Source organism: Theropithecus gelada, chromosome 13 (assembly GCF_003255815.1).
Source record: "Theropithecus gelada isolate Dixy chromosome 13, Tgel_1.0, whole genome shotgun sequence".
Classification (NCBI taxonomy): domain Eukaryota; kingdom Metazoa; phylum Chordata; class Mammalia; order Primates; family Cercopithecidae; genus Theropithecus; species Theropithecus gelada.
In genome coordinates, this window is record NC_037681.1 from 106,466,173 (window position 1) to 106,477,744 (window position 11,572).

Consider the following 11,572-nt stretch of genomic DNA (forward strand, 5'->3'; position numbering starts at 1 on the left):
GAGGCAGGAGAATCGCTTGAACTCAGGAGGCAGAGATTGCAGTGAGCCGGTATTATGCCACTGCACTCCAACCTGGCAACAGAGCAAGACTCCGTCTCAAAAAAAAAAACAAAAAACCACAAAGAAACACTTTAGCTTCCTCTCTTATAACATGTGAAAATAATTTCAACCTCATAGAGGTGTCCCAAGTTGTGGATAAACAATGTAAAGTGCCAGGCACATTAGGCACTATCTTGTGTTTTTTAAATCAGTTGAATACATATCTGCTTACACACACACACACACATTCACACACCCACACACACACTCACAAGCATCAGTAAGGTGGATCCGTTCTTGAATCTGAAACTTTTTCTATGCAAAACAAATACTCATACAGTTCCTAAATCAGTTGAATACATATCTGCTTACACACACACACACATTCACACACACACACACACACACACAAGCATCAGTAAGGTGGATCCGTTCTTGAATCTGAAACTTTTTCTATGCAAAACAAATACTCATACAGTTCCTGCCACCCAAGCAGTTTTTCATTTCTAACTTGTACTGAATAGCTCTATCTTTTTAGAAGAAACACCCATTAAATCTCAAGGCTTCCCATATGCCTGTCTATTCCGGGACACATTGAAGGGGACCAGAGTGGGCCTTCGTGAGTATCTGGTCTGGAGATATACTGGGACCTCACAAACTGAGGAAGTAGGCATATTCTCTGGTCTTCATGATTCAGGAAGGGAATATCTGGGTCAAGTTTGAGGACTGTGGTTGTTAGCTTATGAAACGGTGTGGTCTCTTGCAGGGACATTGCTTTGTTATATCAGATGCCCAGAGATTGAGGAGTATCTTAGCTATCACTGGTCCAGCCCTCTCATTTTAGAGGTAAGAAAACAGAGACCAGACAGGGGAAATGGCTTCCCCAGAATCCTCCAGCTGAGATCAGTCTCGAAGTCTCAGAGATCAGTCATCTCTGACCTCAGTTCTCCTTCTTGTGGCTTATGAAGGCTCTCTTGTAAGACCTGCCTGCAGAAATATGGAAACCATGGTAGAAACCACGGTATATTGCCGGCTCAGAATCCCCCATTTGTTTTCAAAGAAGGGCTTGAATGAGGTGAGGGAGCAAGTCACTCAGATGTCAGGGAAGAGCGTCCAGGCAGAGGGAACAGCAAGATGAGAGAGGATATCCTGCGTACTTCAGTCTTCACACACCTAGACTGGCCACTCTCACCTGTCTGTTTCTTATCCCTTCGCCTGCTGGCCTTTGAGGAATTCATCAGAGACTTTTATTTACTCCATGTCAGACAATAAGAAACAATAGCAGGCCGGGTGCAGTGGCTCACCCCTGTTATCCCAGCACTTTGGGAGGCTGAGGCAGGTGGATCATGAGGTCAGGAGTTCAAGACCAACCTGACCAACATGGTGAAACCCCGTCTCTACTAAAAATACCAAAGTTAGCTGGGCGTGGAGGTGCATGCCTGTAATCCCAGCTACTTGGGAGGCTGGGGCAGGAGAATCGCTTGAACCCCGGAGGCAGAGGTTGCAGTGAGCAGAGATCACGCCACAGCACTGTGACCTGGGCGACAGGGCGAGACTCCGTCTCAAAAAAAAAAAAAAAAAGAAAAAGAAGCAATAGCAGTAAAGTCAACAATAATGTATCATATACTTAAAAATTTGTTAAGAGGGCTGGGCCCAGTGGCTCACGCCTGTAATCCCAGCACTTCGGGAGGCCAAGGCAGACAGATCATCTGAGGTCAGGAGTTAGAGACCAGCCTGGCCAACATGGTGAAACCCCATCTCTACTAAGAATACAAAAATTAGGCAGGTGTGGTGGCACATGCCTAAAATCCCAGCTACTCCAGGCTGAGGCAGGAGAATCATTTGAACCCAGGAGGCAGAGGTTGCAGTGAGCCAAGATCACTCCACTGCACTCCAGCCTGGGCAACAGAGCCAGACTCTGTCTCGAAAAAAAAGATTTTGTTAAGAGGTTAGAGCTGGCTGAGTGCGGTGGCCCACGCCTGTAATCTCAGCACTTTGGGAGGCCGAGGCGGGTGGATCACCTGAGGTCAGGAATTCAAGACCAGCCTGACCAACATGGTGAAACCCTGTCTCTACTAAAAATATAAAAATTAGCTGGGCATGGTGGCAGGCACCTGTAATCCCAGTTACTCGGGAGGCTGAGGCAGAAGAATAGCTTGAACCCAGGAGGCAGAGGTTGCAGTGAGCTGAGATCATGCCACTGCGCTCCAGCCAGGGCAGCAGAGCAAGACTCTGTCTCATAAATAAATAAATAAATAGATAAATAAATAAAATTTAACTTGACCAGCAACACTCATGAATCTTGAAAACAGAGTTTTCCAGGAGAGAGTCTATAAGATCAGAATACCAGCTGGGGGATATAGCCCTGCCAGCAGCCAGTCTCGTGCTCTCCTAAGGAGAGAGTTGAAGTTTTAGGTAGCCATGGGACAACCTGTTAAAGGAGAATTGTCCAAAATTGCAAACGCTAGGGGGACTCCCAGACTCCCAGACTCCCATCCATCCCAGTGGTATGGAAGTGCTTCAGCCACGCTGTCCTAAGAGTAGCGCTACAGCACAGTTGCACTGAGAGAGGCACCATGCATCAGGTTCCTTGCTGGCAGGCCAGGAAGCACTTTATAATGATGCTTACTGGCTGGGCACGGTGGCTCACGCCTATAATCCTAGTACTTTGGGAGGCTAAGGTAGGCGGATCACTTGAGGTCAGGAGTTTGAGACCAGCATGGGCAACATGGCGAAACCCTGTCTCTAATAAAAATACAAAAGTTTGGCTGGGTTGCTGGCGCATGCCTGTAAACCCAGCTACTCCGGAGGCTGAGGCATGAGAATCCCTTGAACTGGGAAGCGGAAGTTGCAGTGAGCCGAGTTCACACCACTGCACTCCAGCCTAGGTGACAGAGTGGGACTCCGTCTCAAAAAACACACACACACACACAAAAATAATGCTTACTTACAGACAACAATTTGTATAGTTTTCCAAGCAGTTTCCATCACTCCATTCCATCAACACGCCCATCCTGTGAGAGAGGTAGGGCAGAGATGAGCCTCATCAATCTCCCCTTGCAGCAGAGGAATGTGCGGGTAAGAGAGTGCAAATGTTTCTGAACAAAGCCATAGCTCGTGAGTGGTGAAGCTGGGCCTAGCCCTGTCTCCTGGCCTGGCGGTGGCGGTGGGCTCTGTACAGCATTGATTCCCAGCCAGCAGCACACCCTGAAGGGTCACATAGCAGTGGGAGTGCAGATGCTTAGACTTTCCCCATCAGAACCACTCAATTGGAATCTTCAGGGTTGGGGCCAGGTCAGCAGCAGCCACAAAAGATGCTCTGGTCTTCCTGCTTCAGCAGACAAAGGTTTCTAAGCCCAAATGTGAGGCATGAGGATAAATGAAATTGTAAATGGAAGCACAAAAATGTCCAGGTCTGAGTTCCTCTGTTGTGTTTTAGTCAGTTTCCTAATCACAGCCTCAGTGCAGTATTTTAGCTCTAAACAATGCTTCTTAGGTCTGAGGGAGCTTCTGAAGGAAAGGAGACATGTAGATCTGAAATCCAATTTTTTACTGTTTTTTGATAAGTAGGCTTTTTTTTTTTTTTGAGTTGGAGGCTCACTCTGTCACCAGGCTGGAGTGCAGTGGCATGATCTCAGCTCACTGCAACCTCCGCCTCCTGAGTTCAAGCGATTCTTCTGCCTCAGCCTCCCAAGTAGCTGGGATTACAAGTGCCCACCACTACACCTAGCTAACTTTTGTGTTTTTAGGAGAGATGGGGTTTCACCATGTTGGCCAGGTTAGTCTTGAACTCCTGACCTCAAGTGATGCGCCCACCTCAGCCTCCCAGATTGCTGGGATTACAGGGGTGAGCCACCATGCCTGGCCAATAAGTGGGCTTTTTAAGAATGTTCCCGAGGCCGGGCGCGGTGGCTCACGCCTGTAATCCCAGCACTTTGGGAGGCCGAGGCGGGCGGATCACGAGGTCAGGAGATCGAGACCATCCTGGCTAACATGGTGAAACCCCGTCTCTACTAAAAATGCAAAAAATTAGCCGGGCGAAGCGGCGGGCGCCTGTAGTCCCAGCTACTCGGGAGGCTGAGGCAGGAGAATGGCGTGAACCCGGGAGGCGGAGCTTGCAGTGAGCCGAGATCGCGCCACTGCACTCCAGCCTGGGCGACTAAGCGAGACTCTGTCTCAAAAAAAAAAAAAAAAAAAAAAAGAATGTTCCCGGGCTGGGTGTAGTGGCTCACACCCGTAATCCCAGCACTTTGGGAGGCCAAGGCAGGCAGATCACCTGAGGTCGGGAGTTTGAGACCAGCCTAATCAACAGATCAACATGGAGAAACCTCGCCTCTACTAAAAATACAAAATTAGCCAAGCATAGTGGCACATGCCTGTAATTCCAGCTACTCGGGAGGCTGAGACAGGAGAATTGCTTGAACCTGGGAGGCAGAGGTTGTGGTGAACTGAGATCGCGCCATTGCACTCCAGCCTGAGTAACAAGAGTGAAAAACTCTGTCTTAAAAAAAAAAAAAAAAAATTTTCCTGAGAATGGATGAACATTAAGTCCAGGTCCTCTGTTAATAATGTTGTTACTATACTGTTCTTCTCATATTTATTTTTAGATTGAAAAAAATCAAGGGAAGGGATGATATTATACAAGTATATATGATCATTAAATAGGCAATACGTGAAGGTACAGAGGTGTACATGAAGGTCAGCACCAATGCTGTTCTCAGCTACCCATGTTGAGGCAAGGATAATAATGATGAACATTTGTTAATACCTACTTGGGCCAGGTGCTGTGCCTAGTATTTTGCACATGTGATCTTAAGTAATGCTTACAGCAACTCTGTGAGATGGGTAGTGGGATAAAATGTTAACTGTTGACAAAATCTATCTCATAAGGCCAGGTGCTGTGGCTCATGCCTGTAGTCCCAGCACTTTGGGAGGCCGAGGCAGGCAGATCACTTGAGGTCAGGAGTTTGAGACCAGCTTGGCCCACATGGTGAAACCCTGTCTGTACTGAAAATACAAAGTTAGCCAGGCGTGGTGGCACGTGCCTATAGTCCCAGCTATTTGGGAGGCTGAGGTAGGAGAATCCCTTGAGCCCAGGAGACAGAGGTTGCAGTGAACCGAGATCACACCACTGCACTGCACTCCAGCCTGGGCTACAGAGCAAGACTCCATCTCAAAAAAAAAAAAAGAAAAGAAAAAATCTGTCTCATGGAGTTGTTGTAATGATTAGTGACTTGACTCCACCCAGTGTGGCACTAACACTGGATTTCCAAGACCACCCACAGGTTCAGTGATTCCTAAGAGACTCAAGGGACTCTACTTATAGTTATACGTAACAGTTCTGGTTTAGTACAATGGAAGCAAATCAGCAAAGGGAAGAAGTGCATGGGACAAAGTCCGTAGGAAACCAGGTGCCAATGTCCAAGAGGCCTCTCCCAGTGGAATCACACAGAATGCACTTCATTCTTCCACTGCCAAATTGTGCAACACGTGTAAAATGTCACCAATCAGGGAAGCTCATTAGAGGTACCCTGTACTCAAGGTTTTCACCATGACATGCTGGTCATGTAGGCATCCTCTGCCTAGCACATACCAAAATTCTAGAATCATAGAGGGAAAGCTGGTGTTCTGCATAAAGTATCTTTTTTGTGTGTGCTTTTTTGAAAAAAAAATTTGTTTTTGTAGAGACAGGATCTCACCATGTTGCCCAGGCTGGTCTTGAACTCCTAGACTCAAGTGATCCTTCCGCCTGTAATCCCAAAGTGCTGGATTGTGAGCCCTGGGCCCAGCCAGCAAAAACTATCTTGTTTGCCTGAGCAGTTGAGGAACAATGTTAGGAAATGATGGGAACCATCTCAAAATCCAAGTTCTCAGCTGTCAGCCATGGCCTGATCTAAGAATTTTCTAAGGCTCAGGCTCTAAGGAGTCTCAGGCCTGCTGTGTTAACTTTTTTCTGCACAGCACTCAAAGTTTATTACCTTTTTGATTTTGAGAGATGGGAAGGCTGAGTTTCACAGAGGTTGGGTGGCCTTCTCAAGGACACACAGCTACCAGGTAGCCAGGCCAAGATCTGGAATTCGGGTGTCATGGAAGACCCTGAGAAAAATCTCAGTGGAGCCAGAAGACCTTCTGCAGTTCAGCACTGTCCAGAACTTTCTGCAGTGACAGAAGTGGTCTAGATACTGGAAATGCACCATCCAGTACAGCAGCCACTAAGCACACATGACTACTGAGCGCTAGAAATGTGGCTAGTACCACTAAGGAGCCAAATTTGTGTTTGTTTTTAATGTTTAATTCATTTAAATAGCTGCATGCAGCTGGTCGCCACCATACTGGGCAGTACAGTTCTATACTATAATGTAATGGATTTTTCTTCAATTGGGAAGCAGGTGGGATAAATAGATCTTGGTTCTTGTTCTGTACTAAGGAATGCAGTGGTCTATGTGTTCCTCTCACTGGGCGCCCTTGTGTATGTGCAACAGGGGAAAATAACATGTCATGTCTGCAAGTTCCCTGAAAAAAAAAAAAGGCCCTTTCCATTCAGCGATTATGCGAGCTTGGTTTCATTGTTATTAAAGAAAGGAGCTTGCCTGACTAAACATAGAGCATTAAAGCTGCCCCCATAGGGGATTCTGAGGCCTGTCCTGGTGAAGCTCCCTTGCTGGACTCAGGCTGCCTCCTCTCGGCTTCTGACCTGCACAGCCGGTTCTCAGGCCTCTGTGTTATCAGGAAACGGGGTGTGCCGGCAAGTCAGGATGACCTTCTACCCATGTGCATCTTCTCTGTCTGCCTTAGTATGAGGCGCTCATGAGCAGCCAGACAACCAGAAGCCCAGAGAAGGGGAGAAGAGACTTTAAGAACCTGCAGGGCTAGTTAGAGCACTGAACTTCTCTTCTGTCTTCATGCTGACGCCAGGAGGTGATGTGGGCCCAGGGGGTGGGTCTGTTGCAGGCCAAGGAGAGCTCATGGATGATGAAGAGGCTGGAGAGCTAGCATGGGGGTTATAAACACCAGCTCTGGAGCAAATAACCTCAGTTGGTATCCTGGTTCCCATGCCTTAGGAAAGTTACTTAAGGTCACTGAGCCTTAGTTCCTCATCTGTAAGATGGGAAGAAGATTATTGGGAAAATTAAGTGGGAGTAATAATAATATCAGCTGTTGCCTCTGGGGCTGTGCTTGCCTGCGAGCCACACCAGGCTGCAGATGACAGGAAACACAGTGAGAGCTGGAGTTGCTGCTGACTGGGCGCCCCCTCCATTCCAGCAATTCCCTTTCTGTTTGATGTCCGTGAACATCACCCACATCGCCATCCAGGCCTTGAGAGAGGAGTGTCTCTCCAGGTGAGTCTCCAAACACCAGCTGGTTAGAGTGACCCAGCAAAGCCTGGTTCATCCCCACTCTGGCTTCATTTTTCCCAGCTCTACTCCACCTGCCGGCTCCTGGAGGGCCTGGACAAAGTCCCCATGCACCAGTCTCCCCAGGACATCTCTCCTCCCACCCGTGGCTTTAGATGTCAGGCTCCTGGGGAATGGTGGGGGCATCCTGGGTTTGGGCTGGCTCCCTGGGGAAATGGGGAGGGCGGGTGGGAGGGCACCCAGGTCTCAGCCTTCATCCACTGCTGAGCAGGTCACCCCACCTTCTTCCTGCAGAGAGTGTAATCGGCAGCAGAAGGTCATCCCCGTGGTGAACAGCTTCTATGCCGCCACATTCCTCCACCTTGCACATGTCTGGAGGACACAGCGGAAGACCATCTCAGACTCCAGTTTTGTCCTCAAAGGTGTGCTCTTTCTTCTGGGGAGGCCTAGGCTCCTGAATGCACAGTGTCCCGGGTTCAGAGAGTCCAAGGTGGTTGCTAGACTGGTTTTGGCTGCAGTTCTTCCCCATCCACACTTTCTCAAATTCCAGCTTACCAAAATCTCCATCACCCACGCCCTGGAGCCTGCTAGTTCTCCTTTCTCTGCCCTGACTGTTGCCCCTTTCTGGCCTTATACTTATGACGAGCATATATTCTGATCAAAAATTGGGAGTTGGGGTCCAATAGTTGGACTATTCAAAGTTGCAATTGTCTGGACAAGGTAGAGTGTGTGGTCCCTGTGTCTGTATCTGGCTCCCCGGGCTACCTCTCTGGTGATCTCTCCATCTGAGGCTCCTTCACCTTTCTCTCCATGGGATAGGGGTTGGGGGTGCTCCCTAGAGCTGCTAGGCTTGAGGCCCTGACTATTGTGTCACCGAGGCCCCCCTCAAGCCTTCTGCTCCCCAATTCTCTCTGTTGCAGACTTGGAAGTATTGGCCAAGAAGAGCCCACGGCGGCTGCTGAAGACCCTGGAGCTGTACTTGGCCAGAGTGTCAAAGGGACAGGCCTCCTTGTTGGGGGCACAGAAGTGCTGTGGGCCGGAAGCCCCTCCCTTCAAAGATCTCACCTTCACAGGCAAGAGTGATCTGCAGCCTCACTCATCCTAAGGCGTATGGCTGATCTGAACTCCGAGATGGATGGAGGTTTAAAGGCTGAGCTGCAGGGGCTTTCACAGGGTCAGTGGAAACCATGTCAGGAGGCTGGCCGGGCCGCACCCCTTGCTGTCTCCGCAGACGGGATATAGGAAGCTCCTGGGCTTAGCTGTGGAAAACCAGGTACCCTCACTGGGATGGGACATGAGGGGCAGCTAGACTTCACCCCCTCCCTGCAGACCTGCCTCCAAAGCAAGGAGAATTCTGCCTTAATCTGTGGGGCTCCAGTCTCCAAGGTTGAGTTCCAGTGTATCCCACCGGGAGTGAATGGATCATGAGGTGGGATGGCCCCATCTGGATGTTCTGCAGATCCACACATGGAAGGAGATTCCCAAGTAGAGGCAGCCAGAATTCTAACTCCCTGGCAGCGGCGGGGCTTCCAGGCGCTGGTGTCTGTGTTGTTAGAACTCAGAGGAAGAGGGCAGGGGCAGCACCCGATGGGGCAGCATGATCCAAGCAAGGGGCCTGAGTCCTCAGTGGGGCTGGGGCACGGAGGTACCTCACCAGGTGGGTGTCAGGCCCCCTCTAGAGTTTCTGGCCATTCACTTACCACTCTGTTCTCCCCCTGACCCCCGCTCCATTGTTTATAATGGGAAAATGGACATTTGGCTAGGTGTCTCTCATGGCTGCTCCATCCTAGCCCCGACAAGCTGGGGCTTTCTCGTGTAGAGGCTGTGCCCGCCCCATGATGGGTTTCGGGCCTAATTGAGGGAAGGAGGAAATTCATACCAGCAGTTTTCAAATAAAGGAATTGTTCCAATTAAGCATCTTAGTGTTTTTTTCCAAGACAAGTCTTGCACCATCCTGTGGTCCTGTTGTTCCAGGACCTGGTTAGAGCCAGGCACACCCAAGGTGAAGGCATAGGTAGGTTCCAGCCTGGTCATGGGCTCCAGGAGACAGAAGGTTGCCGTGCTACAGCCAAACCCTGCTGAGTTCATAGGATGTCCATCCTCTGCTATACTTACAAGTCCAAAGACTCCTTGCAGGGTCTAGCCAGTGGACGAGGTAGCCCAGTTCTTGTTCAGATTGACTGGTATAAGGCATCCGCACAGCATTTTTCCTGCATCTGCTTCTAGGAAAGGCCAGCACTGTTGGTTCCTTCCCGAAAGAGCCTCCAGGCCAGGGTACCTGAGCTGGGGAGTGGGGGGCAGGTGAGAGCCCCGCTATGCTGCCTTCTGTCCTCTGGACTCCCTCAAGTGGAATGCTATGAAAGCCCACTATCTAGCCCCGCAGGCCTCTTTAAGTCTGACCTACTGCAGGGGGGAAGCATCACAGAGGTGGGGAAGAGAGGTGGCCACCCAGGCATGGAGGGGAACTCCTGACTGCTGTCAGCAGAATGCCTCAAGGGTGGGGCTGGTAACAAACCAACCCTATAGTTTGCCTTGTGTTGTCTGCCGGACCTGAACTAACCCTTTCATTCACAATACTTCCAGTCTGGTCCTCAGCTAACCAGCAAAGATGGCAGGGAGATTGCTGGGCATGGCATGGCAGGAGCTGGAACGCAGGGGAGGAAAGCTGCAGCTCGGCCTCCACTTTGGAGCATCAGGTTGGGTGATTCTTCCGTCTGCAGGGTCCTTTCTTCCCACCTCCCACCTGTTTAGTGCCCCCCAGATGACAGAGTACTCACAGCTTCAGACCCTGGAACATTAGCAATGATGTAGTCTGATAATATTAAATTTACAGTTCTGTTAACGAACTGGTGGTGAGAGGTACCTGAACCCTCTGAAAGTAGATGCAAAAATCTCTTTTTTTTTTTTTTTTTAAACAGGATCTCACTCTGTCACCCAGGCTGGAGAGCAGTGGCGTGATCTCGGCTCACTGCAACCTCCACCTCCCAGGCTCAAACCATCCTCCCACTTCAGCCTCCTGAGTAGCTGGGACTACAGGTGTGTGCCACCATGCCCAGCTAATTTTTGTATTTTTGGGAGAGATGGGGTTTCACCATGTTCCCCACGCTGGTCTCAAACCCCAGAGCTCAGGCATTGTGCCTGCCTCTGCCTCCCAAAATGCTGAGATTACAGGTATGAGCCACCATGTCCAGCCACAAAAATCTTAATCTGTGTATATTTATAGGGAAAGGGCCTAGGCCTTTCATAGGAGGATTAAAATACTCCCTACCGCTACAAAGGTTGTCGGAACCACTAATGTAGTGCAACCTTTATTCTCTCCCCTTTAAAAAACCATCCCTGGCACCTGCTCTTTATGTAGACCGTCAAGTAGGGCTGAGAAGTCTGCGGAGAAGATAGGGAGGCAGATGCACAGAGGAGCTCATTTCCTTTTTACTTTTATTTTTTGAGTCAGAGTCTCTGTCACCCAGGCTGGAGTGCACTTGTACAATCTCGGCTCACTGCAACCTCCACCTCCCGGGTTCAAGCAATTCTCCTGCCTCAGCCTCCCAAGTAGCTGAGATTACAGGCATGCACAACCATGCCTGGCTAATTTTTTTTGTATTTTTAGTAGAGATGGGGTTTCCATGTTGGCCAGACTGGTCTCAAACTCCTGATCACAAATGATCTGCCCGTCTCGCCCTTCCAAACTGCTGGTGTTATAGGCATGAGCCACCGCACCCGGCCGGGGTATCTATGGTTCTTGGCACAAAATCAGCAAGTTCAACTTGCCGATTGATCAGAATTTTTGTTTTGGGATGAAAGAATCCAATTTCTAGAGCTTGGAAGCCACATTGCCCAGAGGACCTGGGGGTGAGGGTGAGTCAGGGTGGTTGCAGCCTTGCCAAGCCTCATGGCCTCTGGTCCAAGCTGACACAGGCTCACTCACACCCTGCTCTTGGCCCCCGGGCATGCTTTCTCAGATGGGACCTCTTTTTGGCTACTGCATTCTCCCTGCTATTCAGCTCTCTAGCCTCTGACATCCAACCACCACTTCATTACACAAGAGAATGAACCAAGGTCTAGCAAAGGAAAGTAACTTGCCTAGGATCACAGAGGCAGGGTAAGAACCAGACTGAAGACTGTCCATGCTAGCCTGGTGCTTTTCGCACAGCCCTGCAGTGGCCCTGGGCTCACCAGCC

At 49.7% G+C, this 11,572-nt stretch overlaps 1 protein-coding gene across 1 annotated transcript in view; it reads left to right on the forward strand.

Moving 5' to 3' along the window:
• The window catches only part of ELMOD3 (ELMO domain containing 3), a 41,295-nt gene extending 31,987 nt beyond the window's left edge, over positions 1-9,308 (forward strand). The window contains exons 11-13 of the mRNA XM_025405892.1: positions 7,303-7,379; positions 7,689-7,816; positions 8,315-9,308. Of these exons, the coding sequence (XP_025261677.1) occupies positions 7,303-7,379; positions 7,689-7,816; positions 8,315-8,499 (390 nt within the window). The 3' untranslated portion in view covers positions 8,500-9,308. The remainder of the gene's footprint in view (positions 1-7,302; positions 7,380-7,688; positions 7,817-8,314) is intronic.
• Positions 9,309-11,572: the final 2,264 nt, after the last annotated feature.